Source organism: Microtus pennsylvanicus, chromosome 12 (assembly GCF_037038515.1).
Source record: "Microtus pennsylvanicus isolate mMicPen1 chromosome 12, mMicPen1.hap1, whole genome shotgun sequence".
Taxonomy (NCBI): Eukaryota; Metazoa; Chordata; class Mammalia; order Rodentia; family Cricetidae; genus Microtus; species Microtus pennsylvanicus.
In genome coordinates this window covers 15,962,243-15,987,323 of record NC_134590.1, presented here as the reverse complement: position 1 = coordinate 15,987,323, position 25,081 = coordinate 15,962,243, and the positions used below count along the sequence as shown (strand labels likewise).

Genomic DNA, 25,081 nt, shown 5'->3' with positions numbered 1-25,081 from the left:
CCCTTTCAGAGCTGCTGTCTGTGGCCATCCTGGCAGTTCTCACAGAACCCTGTTTCTCTCTTGTTTGTATTCTCTGCCTCTCTTGACTTCATTCCTTACCTCTAGATTTTTTTCTGACTTTTTTCAAACCTTCTCTCTGTCTTTCTTTATGTTTCATACTGTGATGTATATGTGTGAGTGTGTGTCTATGTATGTGTGTGTCATCTGTGTGTATATGTGAATGTGTGTGTGAATTTATGTATGAATGTATGTGTGTGTCTGTGTATGTGTAAGAATATGGCTACATGTTGAAAGTCACTATAGAAATGGATTCAGATTTTAATTTCCTTGCCAGCCAACTCAGAAGAACTTGCCTAGAATAGAGGAGGAAATGCGTCTTTCTAGGTTTTAAAGAATTTTAATTATAATTCTTTTTTTGCTTTTTTTTAAAAAAGCCAATAAAAACCTAAGTTCATTTGAAATAAAGTTTTTCAACACATTTGCTTTCACATTGCTTCTTAGTCTCCCAAGTACCACAGGGGCCAACTCAGCAGCTGGCCAGCACTGACCAGAGTGCAGCCGCTCAGACAGCGTTACTGTCCTCAGATAGATATTCTGACCCCCACCCCCACCTCCAGCCTGAGTTCCCTCCGTAACTGTGATGTTAGTGGAAGCCATTACTTCTGAGAGGCACAAGTTCTCTGTGTGCTTCCGTGCGCTGGCTCTGCCTCCCCGACCTTCTCCTGGGACATATCGTCTTCAGGGACTGAGTTTCCTTCTTTCCCTTTGACCCATAGTTTAGTCATGAGAGAAGGGGCAGTAAGGGCGCCATGCGGCCCCTTTCCAGTGAGCCTTCCTCCCCCAAGGCTCCAGGTGTTGGAGGATCCAGGCCTCTGTCCTCCTGGGCAGTGGGCATGTTTCAGGGAAGAGGGGCATTCCATCCTCGAGACAGATGGGAGCTACTGAGGTTCTCTCCCCTAAGAATAAGGGCAGTGCTTCCTGTATTTTCATTTATTGCTGTCATCATTTTATACTCATCTCTGCCTCCTTTCCTATTGATACCTCCCTGACTCTTTCTCTTTATCGTGCAAACAAATTCTTTACATGGTCGCCGAAGAAGAGACTTTGACAGGAGCTGCAGTTGGTGGTACCCTATATCTGAATGAAATAGGATCTGATGACTTCCAGCTTCTAGCTCCAGTGTCAGAATCTAACTAACATCAGTATCCCGGAGAGAGAGATGCCTGAATGAATTGCTTAGTGCTTGCTTCTTACACAAGATTCCTCTCTGGCCTTATTTTAAGTTTGTTTGAGGCGTCCCTTTAATCCACAGTTCTGGCGCGCTCCTTTTGATGAGTTTACAGTGACATGCTCATGTCACAGTCAAGACATAAGCGGTTTCCTGTTCCCAGGAAGCCCTATGGAATAGTTTTGTTGACTTCCCAGCTCTCTGAGAGAAGAAGGCTTGTCCTGGCCTTTGTAGGGCAGATGCCTAAGTTCTTTCAGCAGACACTGAACACGGCCTTGCTGCTCAGGGGGTCTTTTACCATGAGGGACTTGCAACATTTCAGAGTTTAGTTTATTTATTTAAATGGCTTTGCATCCTCATCTCTGGTAGATTTTAAACTCTCTGATTTTTTACAAATTGCCTAGCTTGCTTTGCATGTTTTTCTGGGAGCAATAATTCCAACTCTGAAATCAGAGAGAAACGTGGACAGGGGCTCAGCGGTTCCCTACATTTGCCTGTTCTGCCTCATGTTTCCTACTTTTGGGGGAGGAGATAGCATGGAACTTTATTTTTTTTAAGAAAATCCCTGTAGTTTTAAGAATTGCGGTGAAATCCACTTAGTAATTCTCTTGAAAATGAGATGCAGAAAATTGATTGGACATCTCTTTCCGGGAGATTGTTCTTTCTTGAAACCCCCTGCTGCTTGCTTCTCTTTGTATAAACCTTTCCCCTGGCTACCCCCTTACACAATGTCGTTTAGCCCATTTGACCACTTGTAACTAGCTCCTCCATGGTGAGCGCTCATATGTTCTTCCCACAGGGCTCAGTGTGTCTCCTCCTGAGCATCTCTGCTCGCAGTATCTAATTCTTCTCCTATGTGTGCGCTGATACGTAACACAATGCACATCACAGTCTGCCGCTCATTTTCCTTATGTGTTGTTTTCTTTCCCTGTTGTTTCTTAGCTTTGCTGGCCTGCTTTTCCCGCTACCTTTGAAGGAGAAAAGTGCTTTAAGACCTGACTTGCTCTCAGGGCTCAGTGCAGATTTTATTTTCTTTGTCCTCAGTGTAATAGCTGACTTCCTCGTCTGGTCTCCCAGCCATGTGCATGCACACTTTTTATATTATTAAGTAATTTTCAAGCAAACATTTTATTTCTCTAAGGAAACTTGTAAACACTGTTGCTATTTCTTTAATCAGTTTTACTCCCTTAAATCTTGTATTATTTCATCCATGTATTTGGATTCAGTGCACTCTCAATTTCCCTGTGGGAAATTTTTGTTTTTTTATTTTCCACCGACTGTTGTTAATTTAAAATATCCTATAACTAAATGAAGTAGCATTGCCAGATTTAACAAACAAAATATGAAATATTCGATTACATTTGAATATCAGGTAAATATTAAATAATTTTAGTGTGAGTATGTTCTGAATATTGCATAGGACATGCCTGCACTATAAACACTCATTGTGAAGGTTGAGTGTTATGTGAAAATCTTTTATTTTACCTGGTCATTTTAAGCCGAACGTTTACTTTAATTTTATCCTCTGCACAGAGGGCTGACAAATTGGCACAGTTCTTCTTTGAATATGTCATATACTCCAGGTCCAGTGAAGGATTTTATTCACACAGTTAACGGGACCTCTCTGGTGCCTGCCATACCCTAAACCAAATCCGCTCTCCTTTCCTTTGTCCTATTGTAGGCACAGTCCCCTTGGTCCTTTGACGGTGTAAGTTATCATTTGTAGATTTGGCCCAGCACCAGACCAACGTCAATATCTGTGTCTGTCACTTGTCTTTTTCCTTCATTCTTGTGTTTCTCACTACCGCTTTTTCATTTTTCATCTCCACAAGTAGTTAAGTTTGGGTGGTTTGTATTGTCCGATGAACAACTTTTGTGTTTACTACCCTGAGGAACCCTTATTAAAAACCTTGCAATTCTCTTGTCTTCTAGACTATCCTTTGCTACCGTATTTTGTTTTTAACGTCTGTAGTTGCTATTGCAGCTTTTCACTCCCACTCCTTCCTCAGCCCGATGTGCTACTTTGCCTATCATCAAAATCCATCCTTAGCCTTCTCTGTTGTCTCACCGCCCTCGTCGGTACACTGGATGCTCAATACATTTTCACTCAGTGTATTTGTAGCTGTACTGAGTCATTATTCCCAAGTGAGATTTCTGCAGTTGATGGCTCCAACTCTGGCATCTCTCCTAGTCAGTTAGACATCTTTTCAAGGATTTCCAGATTCAGATCACTAACCATTGAGGATGGGCTGCCATGTAACTGCTATGCAAAATTCTGAGCATCTTAATAAAAGATAGGTTATGTGAGAATTCTAACAGCTAGAGAGTCCTGAGATTATATCCCCTTTATCCTTTTCATAAGGACCAAAGAGTACTTTGCATAAGAAATAAAGACGAAAATTATAGATATGAGAAACACCTATAAAGAGATAAAAGACAGTGGCAATGAGATGCTGAGTCTCCTGGATTAACCCGCAGCAGACAATGATGACTTGAACTCAGATGGTAGCCATTGCTCTGGATATATTTCTTTATGATGTAGATTCTATCTGAAGTCTTAAGGAATTAACCTTCGCTTCATGTCAGCTTACATGAAATAATGGAAATAACACAAATCATATTGGCGTGTTTTCTGTGGTCTCTTAAGTTGAACTAGGTTGTCAGCTACACTTTAGGTTTTATGAAAGCCACAAATTTTATTTAAAAAAATTACCTATGTTAAGCTATATGCTAGTTGCCTGATGTTTTTATATGTGAGACTTTTGTTGTACATGGGGTTTGGAGGTTAGATTTTTCACATAACAATAAGAGATTCATTTGGCACTTTTGCAATATTGGCATGGCCATTTTGAACTAACTGGAAGAAGTTAAACTACCTATCTCTGAATCTGTATCTGTGCCATTTTTCACCTGAACCTTAATCTTTGTTAGGAAATGGATAAAAAATCCTGTTGGGGTTGTTTCAGTGTCTCGTATATCCCTGGGGAAATTCCAGCTATAGAGAAGGACTTTGCTGATGTTACATTGCTGATGCAAAATTAGGGCACAATTTTGCTGATTTTAAAGCAGAGAAATATGTTACCAATTATGACCTCTAAACGTTAGCTCTATTCTCCTGAAAGCATCCATATGCGGAAATCTAAAAAAATAAAACACACAAGACATGATTAATCACCTTGCAGAGTTCGATGAAAAGCAGTTATGCAGCTCAACTGTGTACAATTGGAGGGAACAGGACAATATTTCAAGTGAAGATCCAAAGTTGATATTTATTACCTTGGACAGGCATTTTGCCTTTTGAGCTCTATGGAAACCTCCTCCCTTTCAGGCCAGGCTCAACCAGTGATGGTAAAAGATGTTGATTTATTGGAGGTGATGTAGAAGTATTTCCTTTAAAGGACAGCAGAAATTTGCTGTTCCCGCACTTCTTTGCAAGATATTTCTAAGGAACTCATTACCATATAATGTCCCCTTAGCCTGGAACCCAAGAAGATACAGATAGTGAAGTAGTTAGACTCTTTCTCAGATGAGATACCCAGTCATTTCCACTAACAGTGTTGACATTCATTTAGGTGGAGAAGGTCTAGGAAACAGCCATTGCTGCCCCAGTATGAACAAATGCTCTTTGTACAACAAAAACGGTATCCTTAAAGGGTAATTGTTGAATAAGGCTCAAATACAAGAAATAGCTGCACAGAGATGGTTTTACATAAAGAATGAGCCACCCCGTAACTTCATCACAGAAAACCGTCAAGCAGAGGAGGAACATTCACCCCTGCACTGTTGAATAATACTAAGGGCGAGAAGCCTGCTCAAATGACTAGGGGTTTCCTTCAGACTCTTCCATGCTAGAAAAAGTCTCTGGGACTTCGGGACCATTAACTTGTAGTTGTCCTGTACGTAAAGTAAGCCGACTGTTGTAGAAGCAGATCCTAACGCAGCGATTTCTGTATTTTGTCACTAGTTGAGAGGGTGCCTCAAATTCGGGTAAGAAAAACATTTCAGGACTGGAAAATCATGAATAAGGATGTGTCTCAGCTGAGTTTAGTTCCCCGTGGGGGCTTTCTGGAATACAATTTGTTCTAGAGTTCCCCCTCTTTGAGCAGAAAGCAGGTAGCCAGAAGCAGTTGGATGTGGTTGGGTAAGCGCCGAGGTGGGTGTGCAGGTCTGCTCATGGCATCAACAAGAAGATTCCCCTATGCATTAGATACAGAAAATAGGGGGAGTAGCCAGAAAGAAGCACACTATTGACAGCGACACATATTGATTGACCCGTGTGCTTGAAATCCCAGGAACACAGAGCTAGAGATCTCTCACACAGCTGAAGGGGTGCAAAGGCATCACAGCCCTTCTGCTCATGGATGTCCCAAGTGCTGACCCGTAGTCAACAGGAAAAAAGCCATGCTGCATTAGGATTGACACAGAGAAATCTAGGACTGGCCACTTTGATGGTATCATTTTTTCAGTCACTAAGGTGTACTTATAAATAACCTGCTTTTGGTTTAGTTACTATCCTTTGACATTTAGAGCATCGATCATACCATAAGGTAGGTGACTGTGGACCCAAGCACACACAAGTAAGTAGTTTGTGAATGATAAAGGTGTTTCTGAAGTCTCCTGTTTTGGGATTTAAGATATTCATGTATCTCATTTGACCCACAGGAAGGCTGGCAGGAAAGAGGGACTTTGTAGTTTGTTTCTGTTGAACAAATGGTGGATTGTAAGGTGGAGGAGCAAACTGCCTACCACACTGTGTCTCTCGCGGTGCCCTTTGTAATTGCTGGCCTCTAGCATGGCCGCGACAGGTGACTGCCGTCTCCAGCGGTTATCTTCGGATTGTTTTGTGGGTGGTTCTAGTGTAGTCCATCAAATATGAAAAGCTGCTTTAGATGTTTCAATGTTATCTAAAAAAAAAATCCCTGTTTTCTTTTCAGTACCATAATACTACCTTTGACTGGGCCTATTTGTCAAAGAAGGAGTGTTTGAAGTATGGCGGAAAACTCGTAGGAAACAACTGTGATTTTGTTCCGGATATCACCCTCATGTCCTTCATCCTCTTCCTGGGCACTTACACCTCTTCGATGGCTATGAAAAAATTCAAAACTAGTCGTTACTTTCCAACAACGGTAAGTCCCTGGGGTTTAAATACTTTTTGTTGGGTTTGGCCTGTCTCACCTCTAATGCACTTTTATAGAGTGCAAAAGCTACCTGCAGTTCACCTTGTCCAATATTACTTTGTACATTTAAATGATGCATTCTGGTCTTTGTTCACGTGAATGCACATTTAACGTAGTTGTAGTCCTGCTTCAAGAAACCTTCCCAAGATTTGCTTTCAGAATTCCCTTGTGAGTTCTGGCTGTAGTGTTTGTTAGTGTGGTGGATTGGAGCAATTTGACGTGCTCCCTCTCCAAATATATGGCTGAGGAAAGGACACTTTAAACCCACAGTGTTTAAATACAGAAGCAAAACCTTTTCATGTCAATCAGGAATTTTAATGGTGTAGAATTTCTCAATCATTGACTATACATGTATAGAAATTCATAGAAATTCTCAAACATTGACTAGACATTAATACTTGAATGTAATCTTTGGGCCTAAACCAAAACAATGTTGTGCACTAGGAATGGTGTGGCTATTTGTGTGAAATTTTCCTTCCCATAATACTCTGTAGTACCTAGAATGTATATGGTTTGCGTACACTTCCTTGGCCCTGCTAGTGTGCTGACATAAACTTAAATTCAAAGATGCAGTTCTTTGAGAGACTAGACCAAAATTTTCAAAGCTAGGAAATGATATTTCCAAGCTACTGTTTTGCTTTATAGTTCAGTTTGTAGTGTTTAAGAGGTCAAGATTTCCAGATAATCTGCATTAAGCATGATCTATATCAGTGGCCTGTTCCCTCATGAAACTGCTTCATTGTGGTTTGTCTAGAACTTCAGTAGACAGAAACTTCTTTCTAATCCCTAGAAAATGAAATTTAATATATTCACTTTCACCTTGGAAGCTGTGGACCTTCTCACTTCTTCTTACAAAATAGAGACTATAGTTGATGAGATGTCTAAAAGTAGATGCCTAAGTAATAAAAATGTTCCAGAAAGAGAAATGGGGAAAGTGTTTAATTCAATCTCTTTAAAATAGACTTTATTTACTGGAGTTTAGCAGGCTCAGAGCTGTTCTTTGTTTAGTACACAGTGTGATAACAGACCTACACACACACACACACACACACACACACACACACACACACAAACCAAGTTACCTAGAACCTGGCTCTGAAGGTGGTCCTCCTCTTTACCACTTTCTGCTGTTTCAGGCTTTCTTTTTTCACTTGCGCAGGTTAGGGCCATTCCTGAATGCATTTGACCTTGTGGTCACAGCACATACCCAGGATGTACTGAACCCCATTGCTTCTGCAGTGGATGAGTTTTATATAGAATAGATTCCTGGGTAGAAGGTTTAAGGACAATTTTTTCTGGATTGTGGTTTTTGCTTTGTTGATACCAGTTCATGGGATCTTGGGCTTTGTTTGTTTTTGTTGCATTTTTTACAGATCATTACTTCTTGTCAAAGTCTAATGTGTTTTGAGCATAGTCAGTAGAACTGTGGAAAATTTGCAAAGCTCTTATATGTTGCAGTTTGTAAAACAAACCCATGCTGAACCTCAGATGGAAGCCAACTATCTTTTCTACTCTTTATTTTCATGGGCAAATAACAACTATATGCATCTATGGAACACAATGTGATATATTAGCATATGTTTATGTTGTAGAATGATTCCATTAAGCTTCTTAATGTATCTGTAATTTCACATGGTTAAATCATTTCTGCAATGAAAACAAAATCTCCTCTTGGCAAATTTGAAATATACAGCATCATACATGAGTTGTAATCACCATTTTATGTGTGATCTCAAAATCCTACTCCTTCTTTGTAACGGGACTTTGTGGGCTTTGACCAGTGTCTCCTCTTTGCCCTCTCTCCCTGCTGTCTTGGTCTATGGGCCTCACTTTCTGAGTTTCCACACGTAAGTGAAATCAGGAAGTATTTGTCTTCTGCATCTGGCTTCTTTTACTCCAGTTTCCCTTGTTTTGCTTCAAATGGTAGAATTTGCTTCTTTTAAAATGCCAAATAGTATTCCAGTTACATGTATAATTATATAATAACATTGAAAATGAAAATTATATGCATATACTAGATTTCATTCCTTCATCTGCCGCTGACGCGTAGGATGATGCTACAGATTGGCTCTTGTGAACGGAGCTGTGATACAGGGAAGCACACACAGGCTGTAGCACACTCATTTTCTTTCATTATCAGTTGAATAAACAGAGTGCTGGATCTTATGACTGTTCTCTTAATTCATTAGGGGAACCATCTCCCATTATCTGTAACAGCTAAACTAAGTTACATTCCCAATCATAGGATGCAAGGGGTCCCTTTTCTCCAAATCTGTGTTAAACATGTTATCTCTTGTTTTCTTAATAATAGTGATCTTTGACATAGTTGAGTTCACACTCATTATAGATTGAATTTGCATTTCTTGGGCAATTCTATCATTTAGCCTTTTTCACAGATCTCTTGGCCTATACGCCCTTTAAGGTTTGACTTTTAAGTGTGCTGTCCATTGAAAATGGGCTGTATGTGTTTTGTGCCTGAGTTCCATACAGATTCTTGGCCTTACCCTCTTGGCAGGCGAATGGTTGGTGACTATGTTTACAGCCTTGGCACTTGCCTTGTTGCTCTGCTAATCGCTTCCCTTGCTGAGGAGAAGCATTTTAATTTGACACAGTCTGATTTGTCAGTAAAACCTTTTTCCTATGGTTTTATTTTATTTTTTTTGGATGGAGTCAACTCTTGCAATAAAATTAAGTACTATGTTAGTTTTTCTCTTTGAGAATCTTTGTCATGTTCACCATGAACACCTTTTGTTCTGTTTTCTTCTAAAGTCTTTATGGTTTCAGTCCATCCAGTTAAGGAATCAATTTTGAGTTGACTATTAAATGTGTGAGGTAATGATCTGCTTTTCTTCTTCTGCATGTGAATATCCAGTTTTCCTACCACTGATTATTGAGGAGGTTTATTTTCGCTCCAATGTATATTCTTGCCACCTTTCTTGAAAATCAACTGACTCTTGATGAATGCTCTTATTTCAGGGATCTGACTGTTCTACTTGCCTATATGCTATTCTATTACATTATAGAATTAATAGATATATAGTAATATAATTTCCATACATATATTAAATTATATGCACACATAACTCTATCTCTGTCCATCAGTCAGTCTGTCCATCCATCCGTCCATCCTTCTGTCTATCTCTATGTAGCTTAATTGGAAGCCAAATATTGTGATGGCTAGAGCTGCATTCTTCTTTACTCAACATTACTTTGGCTATTTGGGATGCTATGCATGTCTATGCAGATTTTAGAATTTTTTTATTCCTCTGAAAAATTGTCATTGGAAATTTTATAGGCATTGTATTAGATTTCTTTGAGTACTGTGGGCATTTTAACATTTATTCTTCTAGTCCATGAATATGATCTCTTTTCATTTATTTGTGCCTTTATCACTTTTTTCATTAATTTTTTTGTACTTTATAGTTTTAAAAGTATATATAATTCATCTTAGTTAAATTTATGACTCAGTATTTTATTATTTTGTAGCTATTATAAATGGGATTGTTTTCCCCTTATGATTTTAATTTTTTGAGAATTTCATACTTGGGTACATTGTATTTAAGTCATTTTCATACCTTCCTCTTCCTTTCCAACTCAATCTGTGTCTTCCCCCAACAATCCCCTCTTGAATGCATGACCTAGTCAATAATTATTGTTGTGATTTGCATATAAACATACATAACGTACTGTCACAATACCTACAGAACACAAATAGTCTTTCCTATATGTACACGTGTTCAGGACTGTCCATTTATGATTGTGTAACCTGTTGGAGAGCTCAGCTCTGCAGAAACTGATCCTTTCCACTTCAACAGCCATTGTCTAGCTCTAGACCTTTGTGTAAGGGTGAAAACTTGTGAACTTGATTTTGTTTTGGGGGAGTTTGTAATAGTGTTTAGAAACACAATTGGTTTTGTATGTTGATTTTATATCCTTAATTTTACTGAATTTACTCAGTTCCAGTTTTTTATTTTGGTGGCATTTCTAGGGTTTCCTGTCAATAAAGGCACATTGTCTATATTTTAACTTCCTTTCGTATGTGGAGGCCTTTTGGTTCTGGTGTGGACTGGAACTTACTCAGCCTGTAGTCTGGGAATACAGATGCTGGCCTGGTGCTGAGTGGGCCTAGAGGCCAAGACATCCTAGGGGCTGAGCCCATTGCCTCTGATTGGTCTTGGGGAAGTTTGTACCCTAAGGCTCTGAGGCTAGTCTGGTATGGGATGGAAAAGAGACAGACTTGTGGGGAAATTATAGAACCCTAGCTTCTGAGTTGACTAAGTCTGTGCAATCCTCTGCACCCACCTAGAGGCTGAGGCAGTGGGAGCTCGTCTGGACCTCACACTGATTTCCTTGCGCATGTTTAGCGTTTGTATCTGTGGGCTCACTCCCTAGCCTGTCTCTCAGGAGAGGGCAACTGTTTCTAAGTTGGTTTGCCTGGCCTTGGAGAGGGGGTGATGTGTGTAGCATGTGGTTTTCTTAGCCTCTTCTTTGTATCTTACCGTACCTGTAGTCTACACAGATGAGCTGTAGAACTGCTCACCTGGCTTCCTTAGGCCTGGCGACATTATTTCTAGGGTAGATAATTGGTCAATCTGGTATTTCTAGGAGGAAGAGCATCAGACAGTCCTGTTCCACCATCTTGCTAACTTGCCTCACAGCCCACTAGTGATTATCTTAACTGTACTTATTAACGTCACTTTTATTTTGAAATAGTAGCTCCCAAATTCAGACGTTGAAAGCTTTTACTACATAAGCCCAATTTTTAATAAGTTAATTTTTTGCTCTTGATCAATGCCACCAAGAAAGTAGGAAAATTGAGAAAACAGAAAAGTGATGGCGTGGTAGCTGGGATTTCTACTGAGATGGTTTTCAGCTGTTACGTTGTCTTTGCTTACATGCCTCTTATACAACACATGTAGGTAATAGCACAACCATACCGTGTACATATTCAGAAATGAATACTAACAGTGTTTGTCTCTCACGTGTTTACCTGTGCTTAACTCAAGCTGTCACACCTGCTGGGTGTGTCTAGATGGGTGGCTCTGTGGGTAGAAATGGTCAAATGTCTAGATTGCTTGCCTGTTAGCAATGAAAACTTGCATGCTTAATACAAGATCATTGTTTCATTCCTATATGCTTGGATGACTTGTTAGTTTTGTGAACTGAAAATTGTTAAAATGTTATTTTGTCGTTTATGTCAACTTTATACTAGGAACTCGGTATTTGCTGGCTTGTGGAAGTCACTTAAATAGCGATAAATGCTATATTTTGTATGAAGAGTATACATATAGGAATCCAGAAGATTCTCATTCCTAACTCTCTCATTAGCTAACAGTGTGCCCTCTGAGGCCTAACTGCAGACTTGGTTACCTCATCTACCCTGGGAGAGCTCAGCTAGACAATCATTCATGTTGTTTTAAGTACTAGTATTTTTGTATTTTTAAGTGGAGATTTGAGGCTCCATCTCCTAAATGAAATAAATTCTCTATATCCTACAAGTTCTTATAGCAATGATCACAATCTTGCAGGCTTCTACACATTGATAGTTAGCTCATTGTTCAGGTCAGCTTTCTCTTGCAGATGCTGTGAGTCTCCCAAGCATCATACTGCTAATTCAGAATGTGGTTTGCTTTATTTCCACAATTTGGGCTTACTTTCTTCCTATATTTCTCAACTGGTCACAAAACCTATCTATCTATCTATCTATCTATCTATCTATCTATCTATCTATCTATCTATCTCTCTATCTATCTATCTATCTAATCTATCTATCTACCTATTTCTACTGTCTCTCTGCTCTCCCTACCTCTCCCTCTCTCCATTTCTCGTCTATCCATCTCTTTCTGTTTCTTCATATACCTCTATTGACAAGACCCAGATGGAAAGGAACTAACTCATTGTACAGAGGGGGTAGATAATGGAGCAGTGCAACAAACTAAGATACATATTCTATGCTATGTAAAAGAGCTTTCCTTTCTCATATCAAACTGGTTATAGGTTGTTTGGTTGTTCTACCATGGTCCTTTCCCTTTACACCAACACTTAGATTTCCCTCAGTGTGATCTTCATTGCCTTTGACTAGAGTAGGGCTAGTGACTCTCTCCCCTTCTGTATCTTATGGAGCAAATAGCAGTGCATCAGTATAAGTCCTTTCGATGAAACAGATCAGTTAGGCTGATTACACAATTCATACCTCAGGCCTGCTACAGAGCCCTGACACTTGATGGAACATGGCTAGAACGCCAGAATTCTACTGGTGCCTAATGCTCCCCCATTCTTTTCAAAGAGGCACATCAACCCTCCGTCCTGTAACTGTGGCTGGTCTATTAGATCAGCTTCAAAGTCAGAGTCGTTTAGCATCAAACTTCTAGGAGGACCATCACAGCATAATGTGTGATTGTCTGTGGCAGATGGCTCAAGGCATTCACATGAATGCTCTCCCAGAGTCCCACGGCTGTGAGTGATTGCCTGCATGGAACAATGTGGCTGCTATTCGTCCATACTTGGCACCGAAGGGGAGTGGGCTTAAAGGACAGCAGGATCGGACCTTGGCAGGAAAAGTTAGAACACTATGATTTAGGCAAAATTCTTGGTCCTGTGGTGTGGTTGCAGTCCATGCGGCTGTCTCACTTACGCAGTAGGCACAAGAATACCTCCTTTCAGGAATCACTTTCTCATCCCACACCCCTAGAAGACGAAGTTTCTAATCTAAACCTGAAGTAATCATTAGCTATTTTTACATATACATCCCAGTTATAGAAATTATCATCCCTAGACTCTGGCTAATACCAACAGCTGAACTACCTTTCACCTTTTATTTAGGTGGTGTAAACTCTTCATTGGTGTTCTTTCCTGGACAAACTACTACTAAGCTAACATGAATTAGCGTCTTCATCCCATATAGAGCAAAAAGATGGCTGTTCTCATGTGTGCTTCATGTTATATGAGGTGAAGGAGAGAAACATGAGTAATTCAGGAGCCTGACACATAGTAGGCACTTAATATATGTGATTGTTAAATAAGTTGAATTTTTGTGCTTTTAAATAAGAATGACTTTATGTCATTTATTTCCATTCATACTGAAGATCTCCTGAGAAATCACATTTTAGCATTATTTTATGGCCCATGCTAATGGCTGGTTTTGAAGAAGTGGCATTAGGAATTAAAACAAAGCATAGTATTCCAGAATTTAAATGAAAACATAATGAGCATTCTGGCTAGGCAATCCATCTTGTTTTTATGTGCATAAACCACAGAAAATCTAGGATTCCATGAGAAGTTATGATTTTGAAGCCATGACTCTTTGTTGACAGTTTGGCTGTCACTGTTCCATTAAAATTGGCTGTGAGCAGAGGCAAGAGGTGTTTATTTTGTATACAATTCCTTCTAAGAGGTGGGTGACATTCCGCTTCTATTTTCTTTGCCCTAGAAGTTCCTTGTTGAAAGGTAAAAACTGTCAAACCGAAACCACTCACATATTAAAAGTGAGTATGAAATAATAGGTGTATATTCTACGTCTCATTCTGCTGTTCGTAAAACTGGGTGACATTTGTATAGTTCAAAATATCAAGCCATATCCCATCATTGAAGTTCATTAAAAATATGATTTTTCTGTCACGGAACATATCAGATCTTTTCCCAGTTTTTTTGATATTATATAGCTGGGATAGTCATTTTGACAGTCAATTTTGCTTTTGTCTAGCTTTTTTTTTTTCCATGAAGAATGACAAAGGGATGTTTAGTTATAAATGCAGTTCAGCCTTTTATATATTCTACACTCACAGATACTTTAGCTATTACAGATACGTGACAAAAAAAAATCACAGCTAACTTAAATTGAGCCCCAATGAAAATAAAGCTCAGAGTGATGGTTGATTGCAGAGTTGCGAACAGGCTTCTCCTGATGGTACAGAGGCAGTCTCTAGATAGAAGAAGTCATCCCCTCTGACTGCACCGTCCTCCTAGTTCGAAGCACATTCAGCTAACTTGTCCATCATAGGAAAGTCAACAACATTTGGACATATGATATAAAACAGAAGTGTCTTGTTCCTGGGCTGTCTCGTTACTAATTAGTCATTTAAAACTTAATTCTTGTATTTTAATATAAATTCTGAAATTAATTTCCTTTATTGGACCTGAACCACTTTAGTATATTATTATACTAGTTTGAGTTACATCCAAGCAGACCTTAGGAAAAGAGTTGGGAATCTGGGGCAACTGGATTTTAGTGGATTTTAATGTGAGTGAGTCTAATCTCCCTGCATTTCTGAAAAACCACAGTCTTATGTTTCTTGAGAGTCTCTGAAACAAGAACTCAGCCTCCCACAGACCTTTGTCCACAGAAATCTGCCTTGCCCCTGCTCCAGCCGCTGTCCACAGGGTCTGCTCCTATTCCTGAAAGCGACACAGGCAAGCTGAGGTTTCCTTCCGTGCTGTGGACTTCCAATGTTGGAAGGATTCTTCCCACCGCTTCTCAGAGATGCTGAAAACAAAATCAGCGTGTCTGTTCTGATACGTGGCCTACGTCTTGACTCCTCTGCTTGCTTTTCCCTAGATCAGCCTAAGGAGTTTTTGGTTTTTTTGTTTTGTTTCAGTTTCAATCTCAAAGCATCGGATCCTAGTTTTTCCCGTGTAGTTTGGTTATTTGTTTCTGGCACGTGGTTACTTGGTGTCTTGTTGGAATGCCCAGTTTTGAGGCAGGATAGGAGGAGTGTTGTGTTAGTGGTTGCTAAATTCCGAGTCTCCTCGCTGGATCCCTTCTCTAGGCCTCCTTAGGAAAGTTCCACTGGCACGCTGTGAGCCCTGCCCTGAAAGATGACCCTGTCTACCTCCCATTTCCCCCAAGTCTCCCTGACTTGAAGCTTTATAGAATTAAAACCCTCCCATCTGAACCAGACTTTTATTGAATTTGGAATATAGCAGCAGGCATTATTGGATCAAAAATACAGTGAATTAAGATCACTACAATGAGTAATGTTAATGCTTTTTTCAAAACAAGCTTTATAGTACTGGCTACTAGAGAGATCAGATTTCAAATTGATCATGCCGTTTTGTGACTGTAACTGCCAAAGGGTACACATTTGTCTAGTATTTTTTTCTAGAATAAATGCTTTTTTACACTATTGTGTAGAACTTCCAAGCATTACTCTCACTAGAGGACTTGACATCATAGATTAATATTTACTGAGAGCCCACAGGGCGTCTGCTGCCGCTGCACTTGTCTCTCTGAAGCAGCTCCATCCATTGAGAGCGGCTCTGCAGGCTCCCAGCACCCACAGCCGCCCCAGTTAATTTAAGAGCAGCTGCGGTCCAGGCAAAGTGAAAACTGAATGTCCTCTGGGGCTTCCGAGGAACCAAATTTGTTTTTTTTTCCCTGTAAATTAACTAGCTTCTCGCTGTTGGTGTCTCTATGATTATGACTCCCTCAATAATTAATATGGTATCATCCTTTATAAAAAGTGCATTTATAATAGATTTATTAGGTTGTTTTTGCCTGAGAATAAAAGAACAGCATATGATTATTGGAATTTTCTTTCTCATCCACTTAATTTTTTCTTTAGTTTGGTAGTGTAAATATTTTATATGTTTACAGCATTCTAGATTAATTGAAACAATCTCTAATTCATTTAGCAGAGCATAGAAAATGTTTTTCAATTAATATTTTTCCAATAAAAATAGCAAAAATGTCAAAACTAGTCTTACTACACAAAGGTCATTATAGTTTTAATTTAGACATGCTCCTCTTTCTTAAGCTACTACAGCAGTACATATTGTAACATATCCATATACCGTGAAAAACAGTTTTTAAAAATACCAAAGTTTTGCTCTCTATAAGTTATCTTCATTTTTTTCTCTCAGATTGAGAAAACTTAAACTCTAAAAGATTTTGGAAGTTAGTCCAGAGACACTTAATACTGGTTTTGGATGGATGGATGTAAGTGTCCATCCAAACTAAATCTAAGGCCTCAGACTTCACAGGGTTGAACTTAAGCTCCTGTAAATATATATATATATACACGTATATATATATACGTATATATATACATATATATATGTCTTTCTCATGAAAACATTCACATGTTATTTTCAACCAGTAGTAGTGACTAGAGAATTATAAACTATGATTTTCTGATGTGTTGTCTTGCATAGATGCTGTTTTGAAAGAGAAAACAATGAAGGTAAAGAATATACTTTTCTTTTTCTAAATGTGTTTGGAAATATGAGAAGGGTCCAAAGAGATCAACTCTTACTGTCTTCAAACCCATCCTGACAATGCCTGTGCACAGAGCCTCATCTGATGGTCGTCTAGTTGTCTTGACATCTTTTGGATGCTTTATGATTCTTAGTTTCACCCATATTAGTACTGGGTAACTCCTGTGTATCCTGCTAACGTACCACTCCACTTACCTTCCCACATTCGAATATTTAGTATTGAATATAGAAGTGATCTGGGGAAAAGCAATGTCCTTGCCATAAATGTTAAAACTGGATCCTGTATCTTAGAAATTAATTTCCTAATCATACACATCCCTAGGAGTGATTTCTGAAGTTCCTCAACTAGATATTGTATGGCTTAAGAGGGAGGAAGGGTAATGCATATTAAAGTGCTCTACAGAATGTTATGGCTCTGCCAGAGATGTTTAGTGAGGTTTAGCAACATTCATAGGGTTGCTGTTTATTTTCTATAAATTTTAAGAGCTATAATTCTTACATTCATTAGAATTTGTCATTTCAGCAGCTTTTCCATCCATGTTATAATAGTGCCATATTTAACAAGATGGCCATTGTCCAGGAATTCTACCAAAATCAATATATGCACACAGATACATATTACTCTGATATATTTGTATGCATATTATATATATACATTATATACACATAATACTACATATATGTGTATATACATATTTATAGTATTTATTAGTTTCTTAGAGTTATCTAATTGCCTTACTCATTACCAAATTATCTTATTAAAAGTATCAAATCATCTTAAGAGTTTACCACAAACATGGTAGCTTAGAAAAACAAGACATTGGATCTAAGAGGCAGAACTGGAGGTTCAAATTAAAAGTGTGAACTTGGTCCCACTAGAATGAAAATCAAGGCACGAGACTGTGTCCCTCTGGAGGCCCTAGGGGACAATGCATTTCCTGCTTCTTTCTAAGCATTGCCTGCATTCATTGGTGCTTGGTCCCCTTCATTCACCCTCAAGGCCAGTAGTGATCTCTCAGACTTTTTCAGACCTGAACTTGCTATTTATCTAGACTTGCCCCAAATTCATGGTAATCCATGACAGAGGTACTGAAGGCAGACAGAGGTGAAGCACAGAAACCGTGTAAGATGCTAAAGTAGTAAGTCAGGGGAGGTAGCATAACACGGTCCCAGGTGTGAGTTCAAGGAAATTGTTAATGGGTTGAGAGGTATTTATTTTATCCTGAACAATAGGGTACATCAAGCTTCCATCTGTTAAGATGGAGAATATTATAAAAGAAGGCATCAGTGGTCAGGCAGGCTGGGCTTGAGAGGATGAACTATGTATGGGAGGTTAAGCGTTTAATTTTTGACATAATTTTGAGATAGCTCTAACAAGTACTTCCAAGTGGCAGTATGAGATGGAAAGATGGTTCTGGACTAAGGAAATCTGTTTTTCAATATGTGATTGAAGAAAATCATTATGGCAAAGAGTCTGATTAGAAGGACGGAGCATGAAGAGATGGAAGGAATTGAGAAGAACCCAGCAAACAAACCTGGATTTAACCAGTAGAGTAGACTGGGAAGTCTACTAAACTCCATTTCCTAAATGCCTGCAGGGTATTGTAGCATCCCTAGATCAAACCACGATAGCTGTGAAAACTGACCTTGGTTGTCCGGGCTGTTACCCTGTGAGTACTCTGCTCTTGGAAGGAGCTCCAAATCACTTAGAAGTCTGTGTTTGCTTTCTGCCCATGTAGTGCTGGCTTTATGCCACTGAAAGAGATACTTCTGAGAATAAATATTAATGTCATGTTTAAAGGGTGATGCATTTATATAGCATCTGTATGAAAGATGAAAATCAAAACAGAGCAAGAAATAGAGTAGCTTGCTAAGCCACACAAAAGGACAGTTTTAGGAGATTTGGCTATTTTATATTCTTTTGAATGTTTTCAGAGATAGCAAATTGTTTTTCCTTTGACTATGGATTTAACTTTTTACATTATCCAAAGTCATTTGTATGTTGTGTAGAGTGAAATTGGTAAATCAATATTACATTCTGGCTGGTAATTTGGTGTTATGTCCCCAAAGCCTTACATTTTTATTTGCACATTGACAGAGCAATTCTGCCCGTAGTAATTTGTTCCAAGTAAATAGCACCAGGTGTTTGCAAATATTTCTTTATAATACTGTTCATTGTAGAGAAGTTGGGAGCAATCTAAACAGTAGGATATTGGAAAAAATGACTTTCGTTCTCCATTCAGCATAATACTCTGACATCATTAATGTCTCTGTTTTGGAAAATATCAAATGATATGGGAAAAACTGTCCAAGGGGCACATAGAATGTGAGCTGAGGATGATAGTATGCCCCTGTAATCTTAGCACTTGGGAGATGGGGCAGGGAAATCATGTCTTGAGGCAAACCTGGAATGGCATAGTGACACCTTCTCTCAAAAAAAAACCCCAAAACATTGGAATATCAAAGATTATATGTTCACATACTTTTGAATAGACTTCTATACAGTATAAAGATATGTTTTCATATATTTCAGATATTAGAATATATTTCTGTATAAAGGAATTGGGAAACACTATTTTTTATTCTTCCTAAATACTCTACAAAGACTACATATCACTTTTTGAAGTGGGAAATTTTTTTTTCAAAATTTAAATAAGGAAGAGCCATGGATATTTGAGACAAATGTCTGATAGTTAATATGTATAATCCAACAAACATCTATCCACTTTAATCATAAAATGATAAAAAGAATTTTAAAATGATCTGGAAAAATAGCAACACCATTGAAATAATTATATAATTTCCCAAGAGAATAGCTGGGAGACAATACTGATTTGGATTAGAAATTATAGGAATTTTTTTTATGTGGGTAGAGGCATATTTTACACTGAGTTATTTAGCCCAGTGCGGTAGTGCATACCTTTAATTCTAGCTCTAGGAAGGCAGAGGCAGGTGAATCTCAGTAAGTTTGAGGCCACCTTGGTCTATAGAGTAAGTTCCAGGACAGTCAGGGCTATGAAGATATTTGTCTCAAAAAAAGGAAGAAAGAAAAAAAGAAAGAAGAAAGATGAGGTGTGATCTCTATAGCAAAGTGATCATTTTTGTAGGGAGATCACTAGTTAGTCCCCAACTGCTTAGCCCTGAAATAATCACACAGAGACTGTATTAATTAAATCACTGCTTGGCCCATTAGCTCCAGCACTTTCTTGGCTAACTCTTATATTAATTTAACCCATTTCTATTCATCTGTATGTCACCACGTGGCTGTGGCTTACCAGAGGCTCCATGGCTTCTCTCTAACTCTGCCTTCCTCCTCCCATGCTATAGGCCAAACCAGTTTTTTTTTATTGATTAACCAATAAAAGCAACACATAGACAGAAGGACCTCCTACACCAGATCATAGTTTCATAGTTTAACAAGTTTTAGAAAATATTGTATATCTCATATTTAAAATATAGTTGAAAATAATATCTTACATAGATGAAGACCTTAAGTAGTTTCTAAGTATTTTTGAGGGGATGTTCTCTCATGGTAGTTTCTGTATTGTGCCCTGATGTCTCCTGAGTATAAAGACCCGTATTGCCCATACTTTTTTTGAGCCTGATAGAGGAAGAGTTTCTTCTGCCATGGTTCAGGGATACAATTGCCCACAATTGGGAAGGCATGATTGCTGGGTTATTTATGTCTCTGGCTGCAGGACCATGCAATTGTGCCTTCCCAAATGGTGACTAACCAGAATCGGGACCAAGTTATCACCTCCACAGGTTTTTCACGGAGTTCCACCCCTGTTGGACAGGCCTCACATCTTCCCAGACAGTACTATCAGCTGGGAACCAGGTGAAAAATACATTAACCTATGAGAGACATTTGAGTTCCAGAGCATAGCAAGGGCCAAGTTAGAAACTCCACAAGTAAACTCAGTGATGACATCCAGTTTGCCATGCTGGGTTGGTGGGGTAGTCAACTTCCAAAAGACCCAGGATACTGTCCCTCTTCTGCCAGGTGCCAGTAGTGACCGCAGTGTGGCAGGCTCTCACAGATGGACATGGAGATCCTATGGGAACTTGGACCATAGAATTGCAGAGTAATTTCATTCGCATCCCTTCTCTATTACAAAAAAAGGAGTAAACTGTTTTAAAATAACCATTCCCATCTCTTTGAATGATGCATAGATATTTGAGTTGTTTGGTTAGATTATTGTAGGAGGGGTTTGGGGAAATAATAAATATTAGTAAGAACTACTGGACTTGAGTGAACTCTGGACTTATGTTTTTAGGGATTTGTGGCCTCCTGAACAAAGAGGTGATTGTAACATCCTATCATATTACTGAAATTGCTTCCTAGTACCAACCTAGGACCAGACTATCCCAAACTGCTGTTGTCAACACTACTTGCATAAAGCTGAACTGATGAGTTTTATCCAGTATTGAGGCCCTGGGAAACACCAAATCCTAGGTATTTGCAGTCAGAGTAGTTTCTGTAACAGTCCCATATGATTTCTGGATTTTGAATTCTTTGTTTCTTAGAATTAAAGATCCATCTCAGAGACTTCTTGGCAGTAGATAATCTAATTATTTGAGTGTCTTTGGAGTCAAGAAGCCTTGTAGAAGATAAAATAATAATAATTTATTCAGAGATTATGTTGAGTTCTCTCATGGTATATCATATTTAGTTCTGATAAAGAAAACCAGTGTGAAGTTGGTAGTATTATTCTGACTCCCTTTTGCAGATGATGCAATTAAAACCAATAAGGCTGTGTATTTTATATTGTGAATAATGATACTGAGAGTCCCATCCATCTTGTCTACCTATAGCAACTGTGATCATAACTCTTAACCTATGTTTCCCTTATTTGATTTCTGTCACCAACCTGCTCTTGACATTATTGTGTGTAATTGAGGTGAACTCATACCTAATAGCAAGTATTTTTCTTTCATGGTGTGTACTTCTTGAGCAAAAGCTAGCAGCATCTGATGAAGAATTCCCAGCCAGAAGAAGCATCTTTGGTCCCACTGCTAGTTAGTTCCATAACCCCCTGATTCCTGATAAAGAACTAAGCCCTGAGCTCCTTCGAACATGCTGCATTGTCATGTAATTTCCATTCCTTACTTCAGCCCCTGTTGAACACACAGAGATCCTTACTTCAGCTCTTACTGAACACATGGAGACAGTTTCAATTCCTGGAGCCCATGGTCTTGAGAATCATGTGCTTCCTCAGTTCATCTGTGTCATGCAGCAGCATCAGAAAAATGGACCATTTGCCTTGTTCAACTTGATGTTGAAGTCAACCCTAATTCTACATAGGAGCAAGCTTTGTTGGCTATAACATGGCTTGGGGATTCAAGAAGACATGGATTATGTCTGTTTTACTCACTAAGATGTTCTTATCACCAAGTAAAATATTAAGAACCGAGTAATTCTAAATGAACAATTAATGAGACATGTAACTGTGTGATTGCCCATGAGAAACTCAGTTGTCTGTTCTAGTTAAGCTGTTAGGCCCCTAGTAGTGCCTCTAGTAACTACAGAGATACCCTAGTACAACCAAAGGGTCCTGTGCTCCTCTTAATGACTTATAAGTAGTCATTTTGCACCTCTTCATGGAAAAGCATGGGGTTTAATGCTCAGTCCTTGTACTGGCTAGAGGAGACACTTAGGACATTGGATGACCAAATAATGGTGATCACACTTTTGCAATTGTTGACAGAGGTTTCTGTCCCGCCTGGTCATGCAGCCATTCTGTCCCAAAGAAACACACAGAGGTCTACATTAAATATAAACTGGTTTGCCTAGTAGCTCAGGCTTCTTATAAACCTTTATAACTTATATTAGCCCATAATTCTTGTCTGTGTTAGCCACGTGGCTTGGTACCTTTCTCAGCAATGCAGTCATATCTTGCTTCCTCTGTATCTGGGTGATGGCTGCAGACTGACCTTTCCTCTTAGCAGAATTCTCCTCTTCTCGTCTCCCCACCTCTACTTCCTGCATGGTCACCCTGCCTATAGTTCTTGCCTAGCTACTGGCCAATCAACGTTTTATTAAACAAGTACAAGAAACAAATCTTTACACGGTAAAACCATTGTCCACAGCAAGCAGTGAAGACATTTCTCACATCAAGGAATGTTCCAGCACTAGTCCAAAAAAAGATGCTTTCTTAGACAAAGCCTATGCAGCCTTCAGTTCCTATATACCATCTCTGGACTTTACTGTGAATTGTAATAACTGATTGTGATCATGAGTTAGAACTTGTAATCTCCTGATAGATTTGTACCATTCTCAGGTTACTTAATGGGATTTCTGTTTGTGGTGGTTTGAATAATAGTGTACCCATAGGTTCATATATTTGAATACTTAGTCACAAGGAAATGGAACTATTTAAAAGGAGTCTAAGGACTAGGAGGTATGGCCTTGTTGTTATTGGAGGAAGCATGTAACTGAAGGTGGGCTTTGAGGTTTCAAAAGCCCATGCCAGGCCCAGTCTCTTTATTCCTGCCTACAAATCAGCATCTAGCTCTCTCAGATCCTTCTCTATAACCACGCTTGCCTGTGTGCTATGGTGATGATAATGGACTAGGCTCTGAAACTATAAGCAAACCCCAAGTAAATGCCTTCTTTTACAATAGTTGCCTTCATCATGGTGTCTCTTCTCAGCAATAGAACTGACTAAGACACTATTGTTTTATTTATTACTTATATCACTGCTTTCCAGATAAACTGAGTTCTAGTTCATTGTGGAATATTTGCATAGATTTTATTCTTATACAAATGTCTCTCATGCTGCACGTAGGACAAAGGATATATCCTGATTGAGTGATATCTTCTATGTCTGGCCATTGGATAATTTGTTGACAAATTGTTAGTAAATATCAAATTCTTTTTCCCTTCAAACATATGAACTGCCATGTTTATCTAGTACTAAGTAATTCTTTGTTTTTTTTTTTTTATTTTTCCAGGCAAGAAAACTGATCAGTGATTTTGCCATTATCTTGTCTATTCTCATATTCTGTGTAATAGATGCCCTAGTAGGTGTGGACACTCCAAAACTAATTGTGCCAAGCGAGTTCAAGGTAAGTGAATGTCTCTCTTTTGCTTCTTCCTCAAACCCTTTGGCTTTTTTCTTTTCCCCTAATGTAGTTTATTGTGAATTGACTTCAGTTAGTTTTGCATAATTAGCCTTTTTCCCTTCAGAGTAATCCTTTTTAGGCTCATTTATAGTTAGTCTAGTTTCTTCACTAAAATTAAATGCCACAGTTAGGATCAAATTCAGACTTTGTTCATTACTGAATTTTATTTTAAAATAGCATATAGCATGAACTAATTCTGCCTTATATGTTTTAGAATATTTCAGATACTCTTTTAGAACCAATTGGCCTGATTCATATAGCAGTTCTGAGAAGTGCATACTTCTGTTTTATAAGCCACATGCTCACAAACACTAAGAAAAGCGACCATCACATCTTAAGTAGTGGGGGGAAGCTGTGAAGGTAGAATTCAAGCCTTCATGTTCTAACTTGAAGGTCTTTTCCTCCTACCTGCCTACCTGTCAGGAACACTTACAAAGTTTGTTACAAAGAGGACAGAAGAATTATGTATTTTCTGGATTTACTGTGTGTGTGTGTGTGTGTGTGTGTGTGTATACATACATGTTGTATATATGTGTATAATATATAAAATTTACATGTCAATTGTTCATAGTTATATTTCTATGTAGTTTTCCATTGCAAAATTATAACCTATTTTCTAGAACAATCCTTAGTCTGTTCTCCACCACTGATATAATAATGTCAAACATTATTAAGCTGATGGCAGTTTTATATAACTAGCTAATGAGAAAGGGATATGCACATGTACACACATACAAAACAGTAGAGAATATCTTTGGCATAATATCATATTCATTAGCAAACATAAATTCTAGTTAATATAATAAGTAATGCATTTACTCCAGTATTTTCTAAATGTTTGCTTGGAGCCAGACTCCATCCTGGGTGTTCAAAGTGCTTTAATAAGCAAGATGAAATGTCTTAATGTCTTGTCCTACAAGCTCACAATGTGTGGTACAGGTAGCGTGAAGGATGGGTTTTGTTTCGATGGTGGAGTTTTGAATAAGAGGAGAGGGAACATACATTCAGGGTTTGTGTTTATTCCTGTAAGCCTGGCACTCAGGAGACTGAGGCAGGAGAATTTCTGTAAGTTCAAGGCCAGTCTGTATTACGTAGGCAATTCCTGGCCAGCCTAGACTGTAGAATAAGACCCTGTGTCAAAGGGGGGGGGGGGAGAGAAAAGAAAGGAAGGAAGAAAGAAAAAGAAAGGAGAAACAAATTTATAAGTAGTGTTATATTTATATTTATATGCTTTTCTTAAAGTGGGAAAAAACAGAACTTTTTCTTTCTGTTAACAGGCATATATGATCTAATGAAAGTAGAAAAATGGCAATCTTTTTCTCATTTTCTGAAACAGTTC

The 25,081-nt window shown here is 38.6% G+C and overlaps 1 protein-coding gene across 6 annotated transcripts in view; it reads left to right on the top strand.

Moving 5' to 3' along the window:
* The window catches only part of Slc4a4 (solute carrier family 4 member 4), a 419,959-nt gene that overhangs the window by 356,526 nt on the left and 38,352 nt on the right, over positions 1–25,081 (top strand). For all 6 annotated transcript variants that reach the window (XM_075944451.1, XM_075944453.1, XM_075944452.1 and 3 more), the window contains 2 exons: positions 6,163–6,354; positions 23,572–23,685. In XM_075944451.1, the coding sequence (XP_075800566.1) occupies positions 6,163–6,354; positions 23,572–23,685 (306 nt within the window). The remainder of the gene's footprint in view (positions 1–6,162; positions 6,355–23,571; positions 23,686–25,081) is intronic.